Source organism: Mesoplodon densirostris, chromosome 9 (assembly GCF_025265405.1).
Source record: "Mesoplodon densirostris isolate mMesDen1 chromosome 9, mMesDen1 primary haplotype, whole genome shotgun sequence".
Lineage (NCBI taxonomy): Eukaryota > Metazoa > Chordata > Mammalia > Artiodactyla > Ziphiidae > Mesoplodon > Mesoplodon densirostris.
Genome location: NC_082669.1, coordinates 95,861,825 through 95,887,535, shown reverse-complemented (window position 1 = coordinate 95,887,535; position 25,711 = coordinate 95,861,825). Strand labels below are relative to the sequence as shown.

Genomic DNA, 25,711 nt, shown 5'->3' with positions numbered 1-25,711 from the left:
GCCCTTGAGGCTGATGATCTCTGAGGCCTGAAACCAATACTGTGGATAACAGAATAGAGACAACTTTGAACCCAGATCCTTACCTTTCTGCTTCCAGACGCATCTCTTCCCGCTTTTGCCTCCTAAGTTCTCTGCGACGTTCAAAATCATCCATGGTATGGGTTCAGATTTAGGGAGACCAGATAATGTCTGGATCTAAAGGGGAAGAAGTAGAATCAATATCATAGATGAGTTGGAGGATTCTTTCCCATGAGTTGCCTCAGCCCCTTACCATTTTTTCATCCCCTTTTTCTTTACTCTTAAGAAAAACAGCTTAGAAGATGAGTGAGGTAGCCAGTGATCAATTTCTGCCTCCCAAGCCAAGCCTTGTCCTTTATGTGTTAAATTCAGCCTCATTCATGTAACTATTAGAGACAAATAAGTAAAATTCCAGGATCACAGTTTAAAAAAAAAGTGGGGGGAGACAGAGAGGTTTGAAGACGAAATATTGCTGGGTTCACTTGAGAGCTACTGAATGGTTTTGTTCTTTGTAACCTGCTGAACTACAGACAAAAGTTATAAAAAAGTGAACAAAGAAAGAGGAAAGGAGAAAAAGAGTGAAAAAAAAAAGAAAAGTGGCAAGAAAAGGAATTTGTAGGAACTAAGAAAAGTAAAAGTAAAAGAAAGAAATAAGTACCCAGGCACAATTTGCATATCCTAAAAGAATATTAATATCAGAATGATAATAAAGACCACAGCAATAATACCACGAATAAACATAACGCAGCAGCATTTTTAAAAGCAGTTACATATGATCAAACTGTTTTCAGAGCTCAAAAGTAGCAGCTCTTTGTAACCCAACCATTTTATCTTTCCTACCTCCTCCGTGATAGTTTTAATCCCAGAAAGATCTTCCCTTTCCAGCTCTTCAACTGAGGATTCCGCTTTTCCTGCGTTTCTGTGCCATGGAGTCAAGTATTCCAGAATTCCCCTGCAGCCCCCAAACCCAAAATGACTACCAGAAAAGGGGAAGCGGGCTCTTTTTGTCCTTGCTTTGTTTACAGAGCTGTCAGTGGTTAGTTAAACTCGGCCTGGAATCTGGCATTTAAGGCCTGCTTGAAGATTGTTTCCTGTGTGGAGCGGGAGGCCTCCACTTCCTCTGGAATCCTAGACTCTCTGCTGCACTCAGATCACAAAAAATATTTTCCAGCCCTTTCTGTGCACATGAGACGAGCCATTTGCCCTGCGTAAGAAAATAGGGAGACGTGCAAAACCTGAAGCCATCCCCTAATGGCATCTTTGTGTGAGGGAGTGAAAAGCAAAACTTAGACTTTGAAGCCTAGTTAAGAAACCTTCTTAAATTGTCAGATTCTTTTATTTTTCAAGCATTTTTCCCCTTAAAAAACCCACAAAAACAAAAATAAAATCTTAGCCAACCAAAACAGAATTATACAACGTTTGAATGTTCCCCCACTTCTTATTCCCTAGGGTATTATTTATACTGCTTATAAATCCTTTACAAATTCAAATTTGGGTGTTTATTTGGGTTTTTTTTATTTTACAGTGTTTTTCTATCTAACTCTTAGAAAGAGTACTTTCCAAGTACTTTGTTAGTTATGAAGGAAAGGATCAGTTTTTCTTTTTTAAAAATTATTCCATCAACCCTGAAAAAATTTCTCTCTATTTTCCAGTCTGATCTCTCCATAGTTATCAGAATGAAAAAAAAAAGGGTGATTTGAGGGTCTCCTGAGAGGCTGTTTGTCTCCCTGGGGTGGGTTCCTGTTCTGAGCGCAGTGCAGGGTGCATGAGGACAGCCCTGGGGGCAGTGGGACCAAACCTCGATGACTTGAACGCTGGGTGGTGAGAGCAAAGGCTTCTCATTCCTTTCTTCAGTAAAGTCTTTTGCTGTATATAAACCACTTCTGGAATAACTATAGCAACAGCAAACAGAAATGGGAGAAAGAGGTCTGTCTATAAGCAAACAATTTCACTTTTCTTAATTTATCCAAGTAGCTTGAAGAGCAGCCTCTAAGCCTCTGGGTCTCGCTCCAACCTCATTAAGCAGAGGAGTCATGCTGGCTGCTTGGTAGCAGTGGCAGCTGTTGCTCAGCCTATACCTCTGGTGCAGGTGCCAATGAGCAGTGAAACGAATATCCGCAAGCAGGCCGAAGATGCACACGGCTGGCCGAGCCCAGCAGCACCCTGGAGCACTCAGGGGAGGTGAAGCTGACTAACACCGTGTGGCCACTGTGGCCGGCCACGCTCACTGGCTCTCCACCCACGCAACCCCCCCCCAGCCCGGTTCCCTCCTCCTACTCCTCAGCTTTTATTACTTACTCGGGTGTTCTTTTCCTCAACCATAAAGAAACTCTACCCAGGCTTCCCTGGTGGCGCAGTGGTTGAGAGTCCGCCTGCCGATGCAGGGGACGTGGGTTCGTGCCCCGGTCCGGGAAGATCCCACATGCCGCGGAGCGGCTGGGCCCGTGAGCCATGGCCACTGAGCCTGCGCGTCCGGAGTCTGTGCTCCACAACGGGAGAGGCCAAAACAGTGAGAGGCCCGTGTACCGCAAAAAAAAAAAAAAAAAAAAGAAAGAAAGAAACTCTACCCAACCAGTTATCTACTCATGGAACGCTGCTGCGTGTGTATGTGAGGCACGGATGGGGAGGCAGAGAGGGAGTGAGCGCTACATGAAGCGTCTACACAGATGGTGCCTTTCTGGGTTCTGCTTGGTGGACATGTGGCGGGTGTACCTGAGGGAGAAGAGAAAGCACATCTGTGCACCGTGTGGTGCGGGATGACTCTCTGCTGGGGTGTGTGTGTTGGGTCTGTGAGTGGGAAGATGTGTGTGCTTGTGAAAATGGCTCTTTGCTGGTCTCACACCAGGATGGAGCAGAGATCTTCCTTAATCCTCACACCCTTATATCACAGAGCTTTTCTGAACCTCTCTGGCACTGTTCCTAAGTGAGGCAAGCCATGTCTGGGGAGAATTGTAAGTGATTTTTCCCCCTCTTTTGGGAGCAGCGGCTTCCATGGCCTCAGCTAGTAATCTCTCATTTCCTCCCCGACCACCAGTCAATGCTGAAATCCCTCCATTAACATTGGATAGGAAACAAACTCTCCATCAACGAAGTGATGAAATGTCAAGGCAGAAAGCTTCCATAAACAGTAAAGCTCACGAGTGTCACAAGTGGACAGAGTAGCCTGAAAGAGAAACGCAGGCAAAGGGATGTATGTATCAATGAATGTGACAGATGGGCTCTTGAAAAGTTTTATGAAAATCTAAATTTTTGTGCTGGGGTGATTGTAGTCATGCTATTGAAAGAACCCTGATGTGACTCCTTTTGTCAAAGGAAGAGAGGCGCTTTACAAAGGCGGTTGAACAATTACCTTCTGATATACCTGTCTTTTCAATATGGGTTCTCAATACCAGATTTTCTTGAAACAGGGCATGCCTATGCTACTGCAATTAAGTAATAAGTCAATGTTAGAGACTTCAAATCACTTAACATGCGGCCCTTCCTTTGGGTAATGACACCACCAAGCCCGTGGCCCAGCTGAATGGCGCCGCGAGTGGACCTCCTGGGTCTCGCCTCCGTGCCAGGACATCCTGAAGCTTCCTCCCTTCCCTATCCTTCTTGCTACTTTTCCCTCTCAACTTCTTTTGGGGGAAGGGGGGGATATTTATCAATATTTCTTCTGTCATTTCCCTTTTTATTTGTCTCATTCTCTGACACTTTTTTTTTTCCTTCTCCCTTTCCCTCCCTCTATTGGGAATTAAAGTCTATTTATTAAATCCAATCTAGGATTCTTAAAAAAAAATTGAGTTTAATTTCTGATGTGCATTTTCAATCAAGAATTCTAACTATTACTATGTCTTACATTTGCAAAGCTTTTTTCTTTTTCCTTTATGGGCATGTGGCCCTCACTAGAGTTATTTTCTGTGACAACTTTATAAGGAGACCTACTGTTTCTGCTTTTGTTTGGGACAGGGTTGGTGGCAGGTAAGAAGCCCTCTTAGATGTGTATGTGGGTGTGCATGCGTGGGTGTGTGTGTGTATGTGTGTGCCTGTGTGTATGTGCATGTATGTGTGGGCGTGCACATGCACACAGGTGTAAATACAGTCGAGGCAGGAAGTGGTGGCATGCAGGCCAGTACTCTGTTATTGGGGGGAGAAATTTGTAGAGAAAGCTAAGCTCTATCTATCTTCAAATCATCATAAACTGAATGGTGAATGGGTTGGAGAAAGTCCTTGGGATTTCAGGGCAGTGCCAGTATTGGTCTTGGAATGCATCAAGAATAAAATCTATTCTGTCAGGGACCCTGAATAAGTTAATGCAACTTCCAAAAGTAACCAACATTAATTGAGTATGTGCTATGTGCTGAGGCATTTTTTTAAACCATTTAAAAAAAATTAATGGGGTTGATTTCTTAGTTTTAAGTTTAAGGAAATATTGAACATAAAGTATAGAGTACCCATATATTCCCTCTCCTTTACCCCTGCCCAGTTTTTTCTGTGTTTGCATTGAAATGTGTGTTCCCCACCAAAAGATATGTTGAAGCCCTAACCCCCAGCACCTCAGAATGTTACCTTATTTAGAAATAGGGTCTTTGCAATATGGTCAAGTTAAGATGAGGTTATTGGATAGCCCTAATCCTGTATGACTGGTGCCCTTATAAAAAGGGGAAATTTGGACATAGAGACAGATATACACAAAGGGAAGATAATGTGGAAACACAAGGTGAATGCCATGAGAATATGGAGAGCCAGGAACACCCGAGGCTATCAGAAGCTGGGGGAGAGCTGTGGAACAGACCCTTCCTTGGGGTCTTCAGAGGGACCCTGCTGACACTTTGATTTCTAGCCTCTGGAACTGTGAGATAATAAGTTTCTGTTCTAAGCCACCCAGTTTGTGGTACTTTGTTACAGCGGCCCTGGCAAACTAATACAGCCTATTATTAAAATCTTGCAGTGGGGCTTCCCTGGTGGCGCAGTGGTTGGGAGTCCGCCTGCCGATGCGGGGGATACGGGTTCGTGCCCCGGTCCGGGAGGATCCCACATGCCGCGGAGCGGCTGGGCCCGTGAGCCATGGACGCTGGGCCTGCGTGTCCGGAGCCTGTGCTCCGCAACGGGAGAGGCCACAACAGTGAGAGGCCCGTGTACCGCAAAAAAAAAAAAAAAAAAATCTTGCAGTGGTACATTTGTTACAACTTATGAACCAATATCAATACATCATTATTAATTAAAGTCCATGGATCACATTAAGTTTCACACTTTGTATTGTACATTCTATGGGTTTTGCTAAACACAAAATGTCATGTATCCACCATTACAGCATCAGACAGAATAGTTTCACTGCCCTAAACAGTCCCTGTTCTCCTTCTATGCATCCTTCCCTCCCTCCCCTACTCCAGCCCTTGGCAACCATTGCCTTTTATAAAACTGTTTCTATAGCTCTGCTTTTTCCAGAATGTTGTGTAGTTGGAATCATAGAGCATGTAGTCTTTTCAGACTGGTTTCTTTCACTTAGCAATATGCATTTAAGTTTCCTCCATGTCATTTTGTGGCTTGGTAGCTCTGCTGGGCCATTTAAAAATATGTGTTCTTATTTTATCTGCATAATAAACCTGTGAGGTAGCTATTATAATCCCCATTTTAAAGAATTTCAAAGTGTGTGCTCTTAACCACAATAATATTCTTGAACTAACTCACTATTCCCCTCTAGGAATTGTTTTCCCTTTCAGGAAGTAGGTAAGGGTGCCTCCCTCCCCCACCTCCTACTGAGAAATTCTGAGAAGACTACTGTCAGTGATCTCCAGTTTAATTCATTGGATCATTTAAACTCAGGTAAGAAGTGATCTTAAAAATTATTCAATCCTCTTCAATTTCAAACCTATTTGGTTTAGTTCAGAGAATTATCATGTCTAGGGGATAATTAAATTAAACCTTGCAAATGTGTATTAAACTTCTGTTATTTTATTGTTACTTCTTGGTAAGATTCTTAAACTAGGATGATCATATCTGGACCGCTTCACTGCATACTTTTCTTTGAAATTTTAGTGCTTCTTCATTTTATACTTTCCTCCTCTTATCCACTGTGCCTTCATCTCCAGCATAAGAATTTCTCTGTTATTGCAAGGAACTCTAGTCTTTCAACACTGATAACTGTTATTAGATCCCTGTTTGACTAGTTATCATTGTATACCCACTGTAAAATTACATGGTCCAACTACTTCCATGAAGCCCCACAAAAACATTTATACCATCAATTTTTGATGAGCATTTACTATGTGCCAGGTTCTCTTCTAGGCACTGGAGATATAATGGTGAAGAAGACTGAAAAGGTTCCTGCCTTCCAGGAACTTTTATTTCAGACTTTCTTGCTCTTTTAAACTTCTCCCAGGCCAATCATAGCCATCTTCAACCTTGGATCACACCCATCATTTGCTTTCTGGTTTTTGTTCTTGAGATTCAAGGCTTTGTGGGAGAAAGTCAGGGACCATGTTTCGTCTATCCTAAAGGTTTATGTTAACTTCAGTTGGGCCATCACTGCAACTCAGTGATGCCTCTCTTCATCCTGTATGTACCGGGTGATTTCTGGGTATAACACACGCCAGCAGATTCTCCACCTTTGCTCTTCAAATTATCTTCACTCACCTCAATCCTTAAACTGCCCATTCCACAAACAGTGACCTGGATTCAGACTTAGGAGACATGGGATGACCCTCTCTGAGCCTTTCTTCTCTGTAAAATGGAATGGTTGGACAGATAACGTCCAAGGTTTCATCCTACTCCATGTAATACTACGGTTCTGTACCTGCTCTCCAATCCAGCAAAGATGGATGCATCACACATGGCATGTACATGTTTCCTTCTTTGCACATTTGAATGTTTGGATACCTCTGTGTATTCTCTTCTAACTTTCTGATTTAGAAAGCATTAACCTTCCTTTCAAGCTGATCATCCCATGGCGCCCTAGATAAAAATATTTTATTACCTCTCAAATGTGCCATATAATTTTCTACCTCTGCTCCTTTATTCATACCATTCCATCCGTCTGGAGTGAGAGCCCCTATCCTCTTCATCGTCCATATTCTATTCAGTTGTGCATTTCTGGCTCAGATTTCACTGCCTTCATGCCTTTCCTGAGGACTCTAGTTTGGTAGTGATATCTCACTACTTGAATATCCATCATTCATTTTGGTAATTAATAATCTACTGCCTTGCCACTGCTTATTAGTTGTTCTAACTACTACTTAAATATGTTACCTATATTTTACTTTCCACATGCTTTCATTCTTAAGATCCTGTATCTTATGAATAGACACAGTCTTTTAAAAAATCTTTTCACTCTTGGGACATAGCAGGCACTCAGGAATTGCAGCTGATTTGAACTGTTGGATTTTTATTCTCGATTTTACCATTCTGAGAGTGGAAAATGTAACTCAAGCTGATTCATCTCTGTACTTTACTGACTGATCAGTGTTTACAAAGTTAATTAAAGACCTTGGTAATAGACTATATATGAATCTCAAAAATTATACAAACCCACATTTGCAGTAGTGGCAGTAAATCTGGCAGTGTTTTCTTTCTGACTATTGAAAATGAACTTTTGTCTTTTTCAAAAAAGAATCAATTTATCAACCTGCTTTGCTCTTTTCTCAGCTAAATTGTTCATTTGGGAATCAAAAACCAAATAAACACATGGATTCTAACATACTGTTTGGACTTAACTTTAGCTCAACCTTCACCACTTTGTTCCAAAAATCTGTGCTACTTAAAAAAAATGCAATCACCGAGACATATGTGTCAAGACCAGCAACATAGAAATAAGAATGAATGGGGTCAACCTGAGGAGCTCTGCCTTCTCAAGTTGCTTCTTTTCTCTCATCATTGGAATCTAGAACTCAATGCCCTACTAAGAGCAGGTTAACAGGTTATGGCTTGTTTTTTCTTTCCTCCCCTGCTCAGTCTTTTATCATTACTTTTTCTCTATTTGTATTTCCCCATTTGCCAAACAGGAGAATGGGAAGACTTAATGTAACAAAAGTCAATGTCTTTGTGGCCTCTCTTCCACCTTAGGAGGAGCAGGTACTGGGCATGTTAGATTTGTGAAGGAATGGTGTTTGTCTACACTGGTTTCCACACTGGGGAAGACCACACACTTAGGGATTTTATGTGTCATCTCCACGTGTTACCACCCATTTGGAACACTTTAAGTTGTTCAAAACCCCATGGCTATCATTGACCCTCCCAAGTAAGAAAAGTAGATTCACCTCTATTTAAAGAAAGGAGACTGAGACAAATAGGGCTTTGGTATCAGTTCCTTAACCATGACCAATCAGTGGAAAACCAGCACTGATATTTAGGCCAATCTCTAAGCCAACCTGAAAAGTTTTCTTAGAAGAGCAAGAGAAGTGAAAATTTGGAACACAATTCCTTTGGCATCCTTTTCGAGAGTTTGAAATTCTTTTCTTTGGCAAATTCCAGGAGAATTAAGCCGAAAGACACAGAGCAGAACATATCAAATCAGAAAAGGCATGTGGTCACTGATGCTCTCTTGGTTCCTAAGGAAGAGAAAAAGCATCAAAAGGCGTGGGAGCGAATCCTACCAGAGACAGAAATTCTACACCAATCTGTAAGAAATTTCTTACACCCAGGTAAGAAAATAAATGCATAGCTATGCTTAAAGAATGCATAAATGTGCTTTCTAAATGCATGCCTGATAACAGAGGTTAATTCTGATGTCACATCAGGGTGGGATCCTGACCCCAATGGAACTATTCGACAATGGGTAGGGCTGCTGAGAAAATGTGAACCCCTATTACTGGAAATAGTCAGGTAGAGGTGAAATAGCCATCTGTTTAGGGCTGTAGTGAAAAGATATTTTTTGAGATTCTAAGGCTGTGCTGCCCAATATGGTTGTCAGTTGTCACATGAGGCAGTTTAAATTTAAATTAATCAAAATTAAATTAGAAATTCAGTGCCTCCACTTCACCAGCCCCATTGCAAGTGCTCTGTGGCCACATGTGTCTAGTGGCTTCCATGTAAGACCATGCAGAGAACATTTTTGTCATCACAGAAAGCTCTATTGGACAGCCCCCCTGTGAAGCCTTCCAACTCCTAATACAAAATGACTTTACCACGGAAAGTAATGTTATGCAGTTCAGAGACATGAAGATGTGTAAGACATGGTGTCTGTCTTCAAAGACCTTACAATCTCCTACAGAAGATGGAATACAGTGAGGGGTATGGTAGGGTCAGCCTTTCAAAGCACGGATGTGCTCTTTTAATCCTCTCATTAGTAACTTCTTTGTTCTCCTATGGAGGGTCTTTTGGATTTGCAATCTTGCTGTTCTGAGCACGCTTGCAACTGAGAAAGTGAAATGAATGCTCAGTGAATGCAAAAGAAGCTGAGATACTGTCTGAAGAGAGATCACACTTCAAATTGCATAACAAGGCCGAAGAGTGGCTTATTTGGAACAAAAGATCAGAGGCCATGGGTCTTTACCAGTTATAGACATGGTACAGAGGTCATTATATTTTACATAACAATAGTTGTACTTGTGCATGACTCTGGCCTTTCTGGTCTACCTGGCTATAAAAATATCAGCAACCCATGAGTCTGCTCTTTGTGATTGGTTTTTCATCTAATATTTCCAATTTAGTGATCAACAAGAAGATCCAGAGCCTTAGCCAGATATCCTGCTAATATAAGACATTAGCAAGGTGACAGAGTTTAGATGGCAGGATGCAAATCCATTTACACTGCTGGGAAAAATTCAAAGGTATGTCTTAGAGGTACTTTGTTTCTGGCAACATTTTTGCACATGGAGGACATGCTATTACGATCAGGGACCATTCATCCCCTAGTAAGTTATTAAACATCTATTCATCATGATCATCAAATGCATTTATTGTGTTCTGGAATTCGGAAGTGAGTTAGAAACTATCTTCTGGGAGTTTATAATCTCAGATGAAAAGCTTTGAAACCAAACCAAGGGACATTATCCCTTATGTCTTTGGACATAATAGATACACAATTTAAACATGTAAATCTGCAAAGAAGTTAAATAATAAATTGAAAAGTGCCTAGACTGCTTCCTCCTTCCTTTCACATGAATCATTTACATGGTAGTTTCACCCATTTGTTAGTTTGGGAATTTCTGGACTTTCCTTCAAATAAGAAATGGCTCATAGTGCAGGCCTGCTTAAGACTAGCACGAGACTACAGGATCTCTGAACCGTGTACTCACTGATAAGAGTTTGTACTGATACCTACATTATTGGAGCTGGTATTTTAATTACTAAGTATATATCTGTCTTCCCTAGAAGATTATAATCTCCTTGAGGTTATTACTCATTTTTGTGATCCCTCAAAGTTCTTAACTATTTTTTCTTATAGTCAGCACTAAGTTCACACTTGAATTAAAATGGATTCCGGGGCATTGCTTATTCTTGGATTTCATTGGTAAACAGATGAACTTGGCTAAGACATGATCAAAACGCCATGCCTCCAGGTGAGCTCTTAGTAACCTTGGGGATGGTGGTTCACTAGGAAGCTCTATTTTATATTGTGATTTGTAGTTGTAGTTGTTTTCTAGTGGAAAAGAAACCTGTCTTAGAAAGACATTCTGTTTTCAGGAAAGAGAGGTATTAGACATTTGTAACTGAGGGAATCAGTCTGTTCTGGGACCTTCAAAGAAAAAGAAGGACAAAGAAGACATATGTTGAATAAGAAAAGAAGAGAATTAGGGTTGCACTGAAACGCCCCAAATTTCCAAGGCCTTTGGAGATGCCTTGCCACTCCTCCATCATAATTAGAAAACACTGACATTCAGAGCTGATTTAAATGCTTCCATCAGTCTAAAAAAGTGTTGCCTGATTTTACTCTGTAACCATGCTCAGTAATTAGAAACATAAGGCACTGTTCTGGATGTTTTCTTGGGAACCTACCCTCCCAGGCCTGGTGTCACTACCCATTGGCTACAGGACCTTTATCTTTTCTCACCATCTCTCTTAGGAGCCCCTGCCCAGGTCACAGGAAGAGTGTGAGGTTGCCATGGGCATTCCTGGAAAAAGTGGAGACCTCTGGTGCCACTTCAGACTCTAAAATACATGGAAGAAACTCATTTTGCCTGCCTCTTTCCTTGCTGAAGCTCTATAAATCTGTATTGCACTTGGAAGGCAGTAGTTAAAGTACAGTAAGAAAAGTGTTCAAATCAAAAGATTCAAAAGAAGGATCTTTGTGATGACCGGCTTGAAATGACATCTTTGTTTGTTTCTGAAAACAGAAAAGCTATTCCAATGGTTGATTCTAGAGTTCCTCACACTCTTGCTGGGAAACATGTACTTTGCAAAATGTAGGATTAGAATATGATCTAACAAGCAGCAGCAGCAGCTTTTTACTTCTGACAAAATCCACAAAGAAAATGGGAAAATACTTGTAATCAAGGACTTCAACTCAACAGTCACCTAACTTGTCAAATTAAAACATGTGGCAACCACCTGCCAAGCATCTTGAAACAACTATACCTTCTTATTTTTCTACCTGACCTGTAATCTCTTTGGAGCACATTTGCATTTCCCAATTTTTCACACTTAAACATGCTGTCCACACCATGTATAAAGATGACTAAGCAACTTTGTATTAAGTAACCGAAGCGAGTCCTGCCAATTTTAGAATAATTAAGTTTCTGCAATCTAATATAAACAGTTCCAAGAACTACTTGCGGCCTACCAAAAGTATATATTACAAGTAGTCAACACTGAGGCCAGCTGGCAGACAGATCAACCTATTAAAGTAGAATTGTTCAGAATTCAGAGTATTATTTTTCTTTTCTCCCATTATTTTTTCTGCACCCAACTTTGTTTCTTTGGGAATGTTTTCAAGTATACAAAGCAAGAGAGTAATGTGGAATTGCACCTCTTGTAAATGAATGAGCATTTCTCTCGAGATTCTTTAGAACCCACAAGTCAGTCCCATTTCAACGCTGTCTACACAGGCAGCCAAAGTAAAATAGAGCAAGTGAATCCACTTTGTTCCCACTCAAGCTAAAGTGTTGGTATTTTGCTTGACCATCAGAAAGGTCAACAGTGACCACCAGACAAGCACATTAAGTTATATGCCCATCAGACACCTGAAACATCTTCCTGACTGTAGATCTTGTACTGCCTCTACCACGTAGCTTGCTGGATCAAAATTTATTACTAATAAGGCTAATGTCATAGGTTTAATTCTACCAGGAATGAGCTAACTATTTGAGAGAAAAAAAAATCCTAAACTATTGCCATGTGCTTTGACATTCATCTTGGCCAGCTACATGGCAGATGTGGGCTGACAACTTTCAGCTGAGAACATAGAGATGGTTAGACCAACCCATCCCACCATGACCTTCAAGAGAGTGTATGGGACCTAGAGTCTGTCACACAGAGTGAAGTAAGTCAGAAAGAGAAAAACAAATATTGTATGCTAACACATATATATGGAATCTAAAAAAAAAGGTCATGAAGAACCTAGGGGTGGGATGGGAATAAAGATGCAGACCTACTGGAGAATGGACTTGAGGACATGGGGAGGGGGAAGGGTAAGCTGGGACAAAGTGAGAGAGTGGCATGGACCTATATACACTACCAAATGTAAAATAGATAGCTAGTGGGAAGCAGCTGCCCAGCATAGGGAGATCAGCTCGGTGCTTTGTGACCACCTAGAGGGGTGGGATAGGGAGGGTGGGAGGGAGACGCAAGAAGGAGGAGATATATGTATATGTATAGCTGATTCACTTTGTTATACAGCAGAAATTAACACACCATTGTAAAGCAATTACACTCCCATAAAGATGTTAAAAAAAAAAAGAGTGTATGGCCAAATGAATGGGAGTGTGTCATCACACAAAAAGCCTCTCCACATTCAACTGCATTTTAAGCCCTAATGTCTTCTTCACTGTGTTTAAATTCATATATATTCAAGAGTGGTAAAGGCTCTACAACCATCATCACAATGATAACTTCAATAAAAAATTCAACAAATATTTATGAAGTACTATTTGCTACCTTACTGGGTATAGCAAATAAGTTGTGAATGCAACTATCCTGCCCTCACCATGCTTATAGTCTGATGGTGGAGACAGGCAATAAATAAATAAAATACAAACTGCGACAAGGGTTAGGAATGAAAAATACAAACTGCTATGAGAGAACTACAGGAGTGACGAATGGTTTTCTTTGGGTTAAAATACGATATAAGCAGTAATAGCTTTTCCAAACAAGAATGATATTAATACACTACAGACATGCATTCATAAAGGGAACATAAATGTATGAGACTGGAGTTTGTATTTATTAAATATATAGCAACATCTATTACGTGCCAGGCACATGCTCTTCTAGGTGCTGATAAATCGAACTCTTCTCTACTTTTCTGTCCTAAAGAAGGGAGTGAAGAGTAAAGTAGCTAGTCAGGTTTGAGGGATGGTGAACTATTCTCACCCTTTCTCTCCAACCTCAGATCCTGTGTAAGTAATGTACAAATAATGACCTATGAGATACTGTCTGCTGGAATTGATATAGACATAGGGAATCCACTTAAGATATTAACTTCACACGGCTAAAGTGGAGGGCATCTTTCTAGAAATCATCCTGCTCAGTGACCTTCTGACAACAAAAGCATGTTTCTCACCCGCCATCAAGCAGAAATTTGCTGATTTAAATGTAGCTGGTCCACTTTGTTTTTTCAAATTTTGGTTCATGATTCCAAGAAATGAACAGCCCGTAATAAATTTACTCCAGTGGCAGAATATCTCACGACCAGCTTTTCTACTTTGAATACCGCAAACAGACCTTTAATTTGTTGACACACAGCCCCTGGACATTCATGAAAACAAGATGTTCTCTTGCTGCTTTTTAAGTTAATCAGATTTAAGTCAGGGTCTCAGCCGAATTTCAAAAACAGATGTTCCACAGCAAAAGGGGTGAACTGACCCCAGCAATGAGAGGCTGTTTCACTTGAACCTGAATATTCTTTGTTCGCAGGATGAGCCATCAAATATGCCTGAAACTGGAAACAGGAGCGACCCAAGGTTTACTACTGTCTTCATTCAATGACTGCCCTGGGGATCTGGGAAGGTTGCGCATCCATGACTCTTGGTTTGGGGCATAAGCTGATGCCTGGAAGGTTTAGGTGCCTAGGTTACGAAGGGGGTTAGTGAGGAGGGATGATCTTCCCCCCCACACCACCATCCTGTTTTCCTGTCGGCCTCGGAGGCCCTCCGTGGAATGGCTCCACCGTACCCAATGCCTCTCCTGACTCACACTCACATGCAAACACAACTCACAGCCAGGCCAACTCCTTAGTTCTGCTACAATCCAGCTGGTATTTCTGCCTCTGGGCCTCTGTCCCTGTTTCCTCTCTCCTGTAACCTGAAGTGCCCTCCGCTCCTTCTGCAAATCCCATATATTTTTCTAGAGTGTAGCTCAGTCCTATCTTTACTCCAGAATCATCCTCACTTTCAACTTCTGCAGCATTGTTAGCACTGTTCTCTTTTTTTTTTTTTTTTTTAATTTTTTTTAATTTTTTTTTATTTTACAAATTTAATCAGTTATACATATACATATGTTCCCATATCCCCTCCCTTTTGCGTCTCCCTCCCACCCTCCCTATCCCACCCCTCCAGGCGGTCACAAGCACTGTTCTTTTTGATGGTCAATATTGTATGACTTTGTTATTCAAATGCTTTATAACCTCTCTTTCTCTTGAGCAAGTGTGAAGCTGCTTAATGTCAGGGCCTGCCATCTCCTTTGATATCCCCTCACAGTGCTGGGTGTTTTGCTCTGCCTTTATAGATGCATGGGAATGGCTGCTGAGTTGAACTTATTGAAAAGCTTCTGGCCTAAAACTCCCAAGTTCCAAAAATTCCACAGCTCTGGCGATTAGCACTGTTTGCCCTGTGTTCCTGTTTTACCTCTTCTGGGCACCTTCTAGAACTGTACTTTTGGCCTCCTTGTGGTCAGCTGGGGCCAAGTGACTAGTTCTGGCCAATGAGTTGTGAGCAGAAGTGTTATGTCACTTCTGGGGCAGACCATTTAATTGTTGATATTAGACCCTTCAGAGTTTTTTTTTCTCTCTGCCATGGTAGCCAGCAATATTTCCAGATAGTAGCTCTCAGCCGGGGTCCCCAAGTAAGGATGGCAATGATGTGGACCAGAGACCCCAGCCTATCCAGGGTTAGAGAGAAAGCATGAGTGACCAACCTTTGTTGTTTAAGTCACTGAAATTTTGAGTTGTCCCTGACCCCAGCATAACCTAGCTGGCCATGGCTGACACTGCCTTTGTTAACTCTGTCTGTGATGAAAATGATCTTGCGATATTAGGCAGTGCATATCTCTGCTTCATGAAGGTACTTATTCAAATTGTCCCATTTTCTATTTCTGTTCTGTGACATCTAGCATATAAATAGGAATGGGTAGACTAATCAGGTAGGGCCTCAGGGAGTGGAAATGGCTCACTGGTTCCATCTGCCTACTGCAATGAGCCATAGAGCTGTCGCTAACTGTAGGAGCGCTCATGTATTACGTGTTCACTCATTTACACCAGGGATGACAAACTTGGGGACTGGTGGCCTATGGAGAATGCATGCATCCCTAAAAGAATTCAAATTCAAAATTTTAAGAAAACCATGCTGGGCAAAGGAAGCACATTTGCAGGTCAGTGTGGGCCTCAGGCTGCTGGTTTGTGACCCTTGATTTATACAGTCCTTCCTTAATGGCTATCATGTGTCAGGCCAGGCACTGTGAGGACTTACAAGAATAAACTTACAAGGGGATTCATATTAGCGTGCACTCTAGACGGAGGTTATTTAGTTAGCCAGCGGTTATATAGCACGCACTATGGACCCAGCACAGTTCTAAGAACTTTATAAATATCAGTTTAAATCTTTATAACAATCCTTATTGTCTCCAGTTTACAGATAGAAAGACTAAGGCCCAGAGCAAGGTGTGTCATTTGCCTAAGGTCACAGAGCTAGCAAATAGTAGAGCTAGGATTTACATCCAGGCAGCCTAGCCCTAGAGTCTGTGCTTTTCATCACAACACTATGCTACGTCTCACAAGACCTGTAAATGCACAATATTTACGAGGTAGCTTATGGCGAGAACCCCGTTGATGAAATAATCATGTGATTGCCTGAAGGATCTATGCTCCTCTACAAATGCCCCTGACTAGAAGCTGTTTCCTGTCAGGAGGATTTGGCTTGCTTGATGTTAGGGTGAGCCCATATTTGATGTTTATTAGTGAAATAAAAATCAATCTTCTGTTTATATTCATTTGGGCTTTGGCAAACTGATCTATTATTTCATTTAAGCGAGGTTCACTTTAGAAAATAAGCTGAATTTGTCCTAAAACCTTAAAAAAAATAAATTACATCACTTCACACTTTGACTATTTCTTTGTTTTTTCATTTAATTAGTTTTAGACAGGAAGCAAAATCACCCAAGATTATATGTTTGTGTCAATCTTAGGGCAGACTCAGATATTGCAGGACCTGAAAATTACTTGGGAGGCCTTTAAGAAGGAGAATACAAAGTTAAATGTAAAAAATTAGGCAGGGGTGTGGCAAAGGTCTGTTCAAGTGAGGGGCCCTGTGGCTTAAGGGCCACTGGTTTCATGGTGAATCTCCTTGGGTCTCTCACCTTTGATTCTTATGAGCATTCCAATAAAAATGCCACAAACCCTTACTTTGCTCTTAATTTTCAATTATTTTGATACTACAGTTATGTTCACCCCCTAAAAAATTCTTCATGAAAACCAGAATTTAGGAAACAAATAAGGAAGGGAGCGATTAAGCATCATTCTTCAAAGAGATTTTCAGAAAAGTAGAATTACAGATATAGCCAGTGCACTGCAGTGTTTTGCCTATAAACCACAATAATTAGAATGATAGGTGGATGAGAGGGCAGAGAAATGTAAAATTATTATGACTCTTTGTCAAGATGAGGACAATGAAAAATAAAGTAACAGAAATCACAATTTACATCAATGAATATATTATCTGAGTCACTAAATTTTCACTGCACTGAATAAAAAAAAAAAAGAAGAAGAGTCCATTTTATAGGAAGGAATGGAGGAACACCAGAATTGTTAATGCAGCCCAGATCTAATACAGTCCTGGATGGAGAAGTTCCAATTCAATATATAGCTGTAGAGTGAATAAATTAATGAGTGACTGAATATGTATGTTTGAGGAACAAGCGAAAGGACAGATGGTGCTAAAGTGGTCACAAGCCTCCCCCATCAACCCCAACTTACAACTGCACGTTTTCCTTCTAAACCATTAGCCAGCAATCTGAGGGAGGCAGTAGATATGTCCCCAGAGTCTCTCATTATAACAAATGTCTTTATGTTTATAAATCTTGTGAGTCTGTGATGGAATCAGATTCACAATCATGGGTATAATATACTTATTGGAGGAATTCTTTGAAGAACTTGGAGAAAATGCTTTTAGAAGAGCTCCTTCCTTCAGACCCACCATATGTTTGTATTCACTCCCTCTCTGCATCCTCTGGATATGATAAACACACTTTTCCCCAAACTTAGGATGCCCCATTCCACAGTATGTCATTCTTGGTCATTAAATAACAGGACTCGATATTAATGTTGGCCGTCTCCATCCCTCTTTAACAAAGTGTTTTCAGCCAAAGATATTAAACTAGTCAACCACTCTTTTCCCCTGTCAGAGAAACAGCCAGCATCCTGAAATTACAGCTCATTTGTACCATGCTGGCGTGAATATTCAGACTCCATTTGTCTCCAGCTCTTAAAGGCTGGTGTTAGCGTGAATGATAGACATTTTGTTTTGAATTAGCAAAACGAAGGAGAAAAAACCCCAAATAATAAGTTTGGCCTTAAAATATCTGTTTCAGGGAATGCCGCTCTGCCTTTTCCTCCAGTAAAAGTCGATTTTAAAAATATCTAGATTTAATTTGGCATTAAGTTGGACTTGAGATACAGAGAATAGTAGGAAGGAAAATGTCTCAGTCTTTTCCCTCCAGATTGAGCCTTTGAATCCTATTGGAGGACTGTTGCGTGGACTAGTGCAAGATGTTTACAACTTTGTTTTGTTGAACATCCCAAAGCAAAGTTTGGAAGTAGCTGAGTCTGTGTCCTTGAACTGTACAAATCCTGTCATAGTTAGAACCTCAGATTTTTGAGAGTTTTGTTTGAATGCTAAATAGCAGGATCATTTTTTTTTCCTCTTTACTGCATACTCACTCATGCCTTTTGGAATAAAAGTCTGGAAAGGAGTTCTAGACAAGAACTCCTGGCACCATTGTTTGTTTTTCTCCCTGCTATCTGTGCCCTGATCTTGGCTTGCCCGCCCTGACACAACCTCTTTCCATCAACAGCTGTGCTAGGCAGGAAGGTGTTCTCCATGGAGGTACCTCTTAAGGCCAGGTGCAATTCCCTGGCCAAGGAAACACCATCACTTGGCCAAAATTACAAAATACATGGTGATGCTGGAATGTCCTCTTACCTTCCTTATCATGAAAGTTTCCAGAATTGGGAAGACCATGAGAATCCATGTTCCTTGTGTCCCCTCAATTCCTAACCACACTTGGGCTCACGGTGTATTTTCCTCTTTATACCCCAGGACAAGGACCTGAGAGCAGTTTTCTCAGGGTGAGATGAGGCGGATTCAAGATCTTTTCACATATGAGCCTCATCCTACAGTCACTACCAGAAATCTGTAGAAAAGACTATTAGTGTAAGAAAGACCCCTTCAGATCCTGCTATAACAAGTATGGGCACATTGAACTAAACAGGAGACTGAACACTTTGTCAAGGGTGTCCAGGGAGGATTGTTCTGCAAAACTCAAGAAGTGAGGAAGGGGAAAACCCCTTCTCTTTCCATTCCATCTGGAGCTTCCACTGACTCCAAAAATATTGGCCCACAGTGGTTATAAAAACACCCATTTATGCTGTTCTAAAACAGGGCAAAGCCTGCTAGGTGCTTACAACTCAAAGCACTTCTTTTACATGCTCATAGGAAAATTATCTTTCTCTCCAAATTCTATGGCTGACTGAAATTAATGAAACACAGCCGGGAGGCACCTCTGCTGGCAACTGGCCACCATTCATTTGAAACACCCCACTAGGCCATTCATGGATTGCAGCGCTGTTTTCTCTTGACTTCAGAATTTCTCCTTTCTCATTTTATACAAATAGCAATTTATGTAGAAATCACTGACACAGGTGTCATTGGCATTTTAGGTAACTGAGCGAAAAATGGCATCTTTTTCCTGGCAACTTGAAGAATATCAAGAGGCAAGTATGGAAGTGAGGGGTACTTGAAAAACTCTGATCTCTCTAAGTTCATTTTTAAGAAATGGAAGGGAGTATGCAGAGGAGGAGGAAACTTACAGACCTCTGATAGCCTCTTCCGCTAATAATCAGACAATCCAAAGAAAGATCAAGGGTTTCTGCTAAAGAAAGAGAACGAATGGAGAAAGAAAGAAAGCAAGGAAGGGCTTCCCTGGTGGCGCAGTGACTGAGAGTCCGCCTGCTGATGCAGGGGACACGGGTTCGTGCCCCGGTCCGGGAGGATCCCACATGCCGCGGAGCGGCTGGGCCCGTGAGCCATGGCCGCCGAGCCTGCGCATCCGGAGCCTGTGCTCCGCAATGAGAGAGGCCACAACAGTGAGAGGCCCGCGTACCGCAAAAAAAAAAAAAAAAAAAAAAAAGCAAGGAAAAGAAATGACACTTTAGAAAATAAAAGAGAAATGAATGAATAGCTTTCCTCCTTCTGTTTGCATCACACTAAGCAGGAAAAAATTGGGAAGTTCAATGCTGGGGTAAACATGGCCCTATTAGAAATGACATTTGATAGTGGGGCCCAGAGAGGAGAAGCTTGTTATGGCCACCACAACTCATGGACTGGCCTCTCCATGCCTCATTAGCCCCCATTCTGGCCTGGGCATGAAACACGAAAATACCACCAATGCCTCCTTGAGGGCCCAGGAGGTATGGGGTGACCAGCAGGGAACAATGGACTAAGGAGGGGGTTCAGTGCAAAGGAGGTACACTCCCCCCAACCAAGTCCTTTACTGACTGTCTGGACAAGATGATGTTCCATGGCAACGGAGTCCCAGCCTCCTGACCCTAAAAAGGACCCGCCTTCTGTCTCTTTGGACATTAAGGAGTCTAATCCTGGGGTTCCCCCACTGTGCAGTCTGATCAGCTCTGATTGTGATGAAGAAAATGGTCCTAAAGGAAAGTGTTGATGTATGACATCCCTGGGCATGCAGCTGGGGAGTCAAACACATGCTCATGTGTGGAGTTAGCTAGAGGGGAGCAAAGCTGGGTAGGGCCAGCCCCACAGGAATGGTTTGGGGCATAGCCCCTAAAGGAGAGGACAGAAGAAGGAATAAAATAGGACCAAAGGAATAAGTGGAGAGAGAAAGAGATAGATATCCACATTAGCTAATACACATGTTCTTACAAACCCTCATTAGAAGTAGCATTTAGATTTCTTCCTCTTGGGAGGGTCCCCCTCCTGTTATTTATCAGGAAAACTTTCTACATGCAATTTCTGGTGGCATTTTTAAACCACTGCTCCTCTCCCTCCACAATCTTTCTGGGTGGCGTCATCCACTCTCACGGTTTTAATTCCTATGTATAGGTTAGGACTGTGAAAATCTCTATCTCTAGGTCTCACCTGGGCTTCAGACTTGCATATCCCTTGTTTTCTAGACACACACCCTTGGCTGTCCCACAGGCCCTTAAATTAGCAAGTCCCAATCTAAACTCATTGTCCTTCCCTCTTGGCTCCCCAAACAGTGTTCTCACAGAAGGGTGACTGTATCTGGAGCAGGTTCATGCTCTTTACTGTCTCCTAACTCTCTGAGGAGTGAGGTAAGTCTCCTGCCATCAGTTAACCATATCTTTCTTTCAGTCCCTCTTTCCAGCTTTGGCTTATTTCCACCTCTGGGGGGCCGGGGGGCAGGCAGCAAGTGAGGAGAACGCACCACTAATAATCATCATTTGGAGGTAGTCTTAAAGCAAATAAATTATAGATTCAGAGACTGCATCTTCTCATCTATCCATTCATGTATTCATTCAGTCATTTAATAAGTACTATTAAATGCTTACCATTTACAAAACCTCCTCTAGTGCTGCCAGAGATGTAAAAGGCACACTCTTCAACTTCAAAAATTATATAATGTAATAGGGAAATGAGGGATGTGTACAAAGGACTACAACACACTGTAGGAAAACCAGATATTCTAAGAGTGATATAAATGCTAAGGGAGTTCAGGAGAGGAGAATCAGAGAACAGTCCATATGCAACAAACTAAAAATCAGCATACTGAGAAAAAAAGATGATGGGGTATTATGGACTGAGTTGTATTCCCCCCAAATGCATAAGTTGAAGTCCTAACCCCTAGTACCTTAGAATATAACTAAATTTGAAGATCAGATCATTAAAGAGGTGATTAAGTTAAGATGAAGTCATTAGGGTAGGTCTTAGTCTGATATGATTGTTGCCCTTCTAAGAAGAGGAAATGTTGAAGAGAGAGAGAGAGACACCAAACATGTGTGCTGGCAGTGGGATGGCCATGTGAAGACACAGGAAAAGATGACCAAGAAGAGAGGCCTTAGAGGAAACCAAACTTGCTGACACCTTGATCTTGAACTTCCAGCCTCCAGAACTGTGAGAAAATAAATCTGCTATGTACCCAGTCTGTGGTATTTTGCTATGGCAGCCAGAGCAAAACTTTTCTCCCTACTAGAGCCAACCTCAGAAAAATTATGAATGAGTGAAGTTTCCTTTAGCTTCTCCATCTACCTTCTGAAATCCCCTCTTTCTGTTCCCCAGGTAGACCTTCTGCTGGTGGAAGTTCTCCCAGGGGAGGAGGATTTGCTGAGAATGAGGGGTATTTCCTCCTGAAATCATCAGTGTCTGTTCAAAGGTGAGCTTCCTCACCCTGAAGACTGACTCATCATCTCTCTATTCCCTCAAGTCAGCAACATTCTTCTTGGGAAGTGAGAACTTCATTATTGATTGGGGACAGTTTTGCTTAAGACATTATATATGCAGGAAAAAATTAAAAATAAAGCAAAAAATCAGATTACAAAGCTGGAAAACAATTCCTTCCAAACTTGTTAGATTACTTGGTAAGTAAACTCTGAGGAGCATAGCAGAAAGCTTGGTTCCACACATGCATCTTTAGGTGCAAGAATTTAGAAAATCCGGCAGAGAGGCTATGTAACTGCTAAGATCAGAGGCCCTCCCCAGGAAAATCACATAAACGCTACTCACAGCTAAGCAATCAGATGTCCACTTGTGAACCTCTGGTTGATCACCAATCCCTAAGAATTCAATTGGATGATCTTGAAACTTTTTAATGATACCTGGTATAAAAGGAGGATGGAAACGTAAGTGGAATAAATTTTAGTTAACGTGGAACTACATATTTTAAAATACAATTTCTTCCTCGGGTACTGTTGTTGGTTAGGACAATAAAGGGGAGATAAAGCACAGATATAAATAGATATTGTGCATTTGCATTTTAAAGAAAACAAATACAATTATTACAGAGTCAATCCCTGAATTCTTCTAAATAATGGAGGGGAGAAGGTGGTATAGTTAGTACAAAGCAGTGAGTACTACCAATGCCAACAATCAAAGATAACAGGCTTCAGAACATAGTCAGAGACACTGCCTTCTCTAAGCTCATGCTCAAAACCTTCTAAGCCTCAGACTCTCAAAGTCTTTCTGGAACCTCTGTCCAAAGTTTTCTGCTGTTGATGGTCAGGAACTTGGCTAACAGGTAGAAGAGGAGGCTCTGGAGGATTACAAATAATTATATTAAAGTATTGGTAGATAATCTAGAGTTAACTCTCTTGCACTTGAAACACAGCAATAAATATTAAATATAAGAAGGGCCGGGGCTTCCCTGGTGGCGCAGTGGTTGAGAGTCCGCCTGCTGATGCAGGGGACACGGGTTCGTGCCCCGGTCTGGGAGGATCCCACATGCCGTGGAGCGGCTGGGCCTGTGAGCCATGGCCGTTGGGCCTGCGCGTCCGGAGCCTGTGCTCCGCAACGGGAGAGGCCACAACAGTGAGAGGCCCGCATACCGCAAAAAAAAAAAAAAAAAGAAGGGCCAAAGAAATAATTACCTGGGACAGTAAATCACCATCACACCCCTAAACCTGCCCCAACACGATGTAACAAGGGATGCTAATGGGTATGAATATGGAAAATGCAACTCTGGGTTTTAACGTTTGCCTTTCATTTAGTAGAATAATGGGCTCAAGTGGACCTTAAGAACATATCTTGCTTTCCCCCACCCCACCCTTTGCCATTTCTCATTGGAAGAAAATAGAAGTTCATAGAGTTTAAGGGGCTGGCTTGGAATCACACTGCTGGAAATTGATCCTGGATTCCTAGATTCTCATTTCAGTTTTCACAGGTAAAAAACAAAACAAAAACCTGCCTAGCATGTTATCTATGGTTTGCATCCATCTGACGAAGGCTGGTTTGCAAACTAGGGATTGGGGAACCTTGAGAGGCTTGTAAATTGCTCAGCAAGACAAGGTGCCATCCATTTCCTTATTCCTGAGCACTCACTCAGGCTATCTTCAGCTCCCCTCCATCAACCTCAACCACCTCTTCCAACTTGTCCCAAATGCACTCGTCTAAACAACTGTTGTACTGTCATGCATCTAGAGTACCTAGCTCAACCTAATCAGGATTTGGGGGGCTGGGACCCAGGCATATGTGTTTCTCAACTGTCCCCGGTGAATCTACAGTGCTGCCAGGGTGAGAGTCACTGAGATAAAGATGCAGCGTTCTCTTCCAAATCACTGAGCCCTGGGCACATGTGGTGGTCAAGTGAGAGGGCTCCGCTCCAAGCCCTGCTCCTCGCGATGTGCCAGGAACATATTGGGGATATGCCAGTGAACAAATAACCATTGTACCTGGCTTCATGGCGCTTATGGTGTACTGTCCCCCTAGAACAGAGCTTCTTAGGCTGGCCACCTATCAAAATCTTCTGGGAAAGCTGTTCTAAAAAATATGACATGACCTCCAGAGAGGTGCCCAGGAATTTGCACCTTAAAAGAAGTTCCCTACATTCAGTTGCTGATGTAGATTATAGTACCCATCCCACATAGGCCTCCCATTCTTGACTCTCAGGCTTCAACTAAGGCATAGACTAGAAGAAAGCAAGGAGTTACTTGCCTAGATTGTAAACGAACAGACCAAGAGATTTAAACTTGCAGGGAAAAAAATCCACAGTACCTTCCCCAAACCCTCTGGCAGAGTCAGTGTTTATTTGCCTGGTTTCTCTTTCCCTGGTCCCAATTCCCTCAGTTTTTTTATTTTTAAAATTGGGAATGAATAAAGAAAAAATAAAGAAATCAGGGATCAGGGGAAAATTTTTTTGTTTGGTCTGTAGAGTCTCTGCATATGTTTATGAACTACCTTGTTAGTGAGAAAAAGACAAAAAGGCTTTTGAGAGAAACCACAAATAGCAAAGTGACTAAATGTAGCATTTGTCTTCAGATATACTTTCTATTTTCAGATTTACGATGGAAGGACAGAAAGTTGATGAAGCTCTCACGCCTTGTTTTAAGATTTTTCTCTACTGTCAGCTACCTTGCACCTTCAAATAGATGCCTGGGTGAACCATTACTCACTGGATCCCTTTAAGCTTTTTATTCAGTGCCCAGCACATAGATTCTGACTGACCTGGCTCAGAGGCAGTTGCTGAAATTCTCTGCAGGCAAAGCTAAGTCTAGACCAGACATAGTTAGGAAAGGAACGACCCGAGATGAAGGAAGAGGGGCTGGGAGAGAGAGCTGGACGGTGTGAGGTAAATGAGCCCGTTTCCCTACCGCAGTCCCCTTCCCAGCCAGTGGCAAACAGCCAGGTGCTATTTATTGCTCCTTTGATTGAACTGTCTGCGCAGGCATGTGGGGAAATTTGGGTTTTATATGAAAGCATTCACTATGGGAGAATCAAGGTGTAATAAAAAAGGAAGGAGGAATTTCTCTCCTTTCAATAAGCTTTCTAGTTCTCCAAGAGGAGGGATTTTCCTAAAACCCTTAGGAAACGTCTACCTAAAGCCATTCAGTAGCATGACAAACAGAAACTAGCCCCTTCCTAGGTTACACAAATGGAAAAACATTGACAGTACATACTTGAAAAAAGTGGTGACAATTCTACTTTAAAATTCCTACCAGGGCTTCCCTGGTGGCGCGGTGGTTGAGAGTCCGCCTGCCGATGCAGGGGACACGGGTTCGTGCCCCGGTCCCGGAAGATCCCACATGCTGCGGAGCGGCTGGGCCCGTGAGCCATGGCCGCTGAGCCTGCGCGTCCGGAGCCTGTGCTCCGCGGCGGGAGGGGCCACAGCAGTGAGAGGCCCGCGTACCGCAAAAAAAAAAAAAAAAAAAAAAAAAAAAAATTCCTACCACAAGAGTTCACAGAAAGATGCCATTTTTCAAAGGGACACCAAGGCGTTGGATAAAGGGGAGGGTCTCAAATGATAACTTATTATAACAGGGAGTTATTGTGAAGGTTAAATTAGGGATCCTTTATAAAAATGAATAACTTTATGGAGTCAGCAAGAACCAGGTTTTCATTAATTTATAATTTTGCCTTGTACAGTCGAGCTAGGATCCTTTGATTTGAACATGAATATTTATACTAAAAAAATCCCCCATGACTCTTTTATA

The 25,711-nt window shown here is 41.9% G+C and overlaps 1 protein-coding gene across 9 annotated transcripts in view; it reads right to left on the bottom strand.

Moving 5' to 3' along the window:
• Positions 1 to 25,711, bottom strand: part of CALD1 (caldesmon 1) — a 182,659-nt gene that overhangs the window by 93,968 nt on the left and 62,980 nt on the right. For 8 of the 9 annotated variants that reach the window (XM_060107917.1, XM_060107920.1, XM_060107923.1 and 5 more), the window contains exons 2-3: positions 22,293 to 22,384; positions 84 to 195 (exon numbers count right to left, since the gene is read on the bottom strand). In XM_060107917.1, coding sequence (XP_059963900.1) covers positions 84 to 154 — 71 coding nt within the window. In that variant the 5' untranslated portion in view covers positions 155 to 195; positions 22,293 to 22,384. The remainder of the gene's footprint in view (positions 1 to 83; positions 196 to 22,292; positions 22,385 to 25,711) is intronic. The other variant, XM_060107918.1, reaches the window with a different exon arrangement.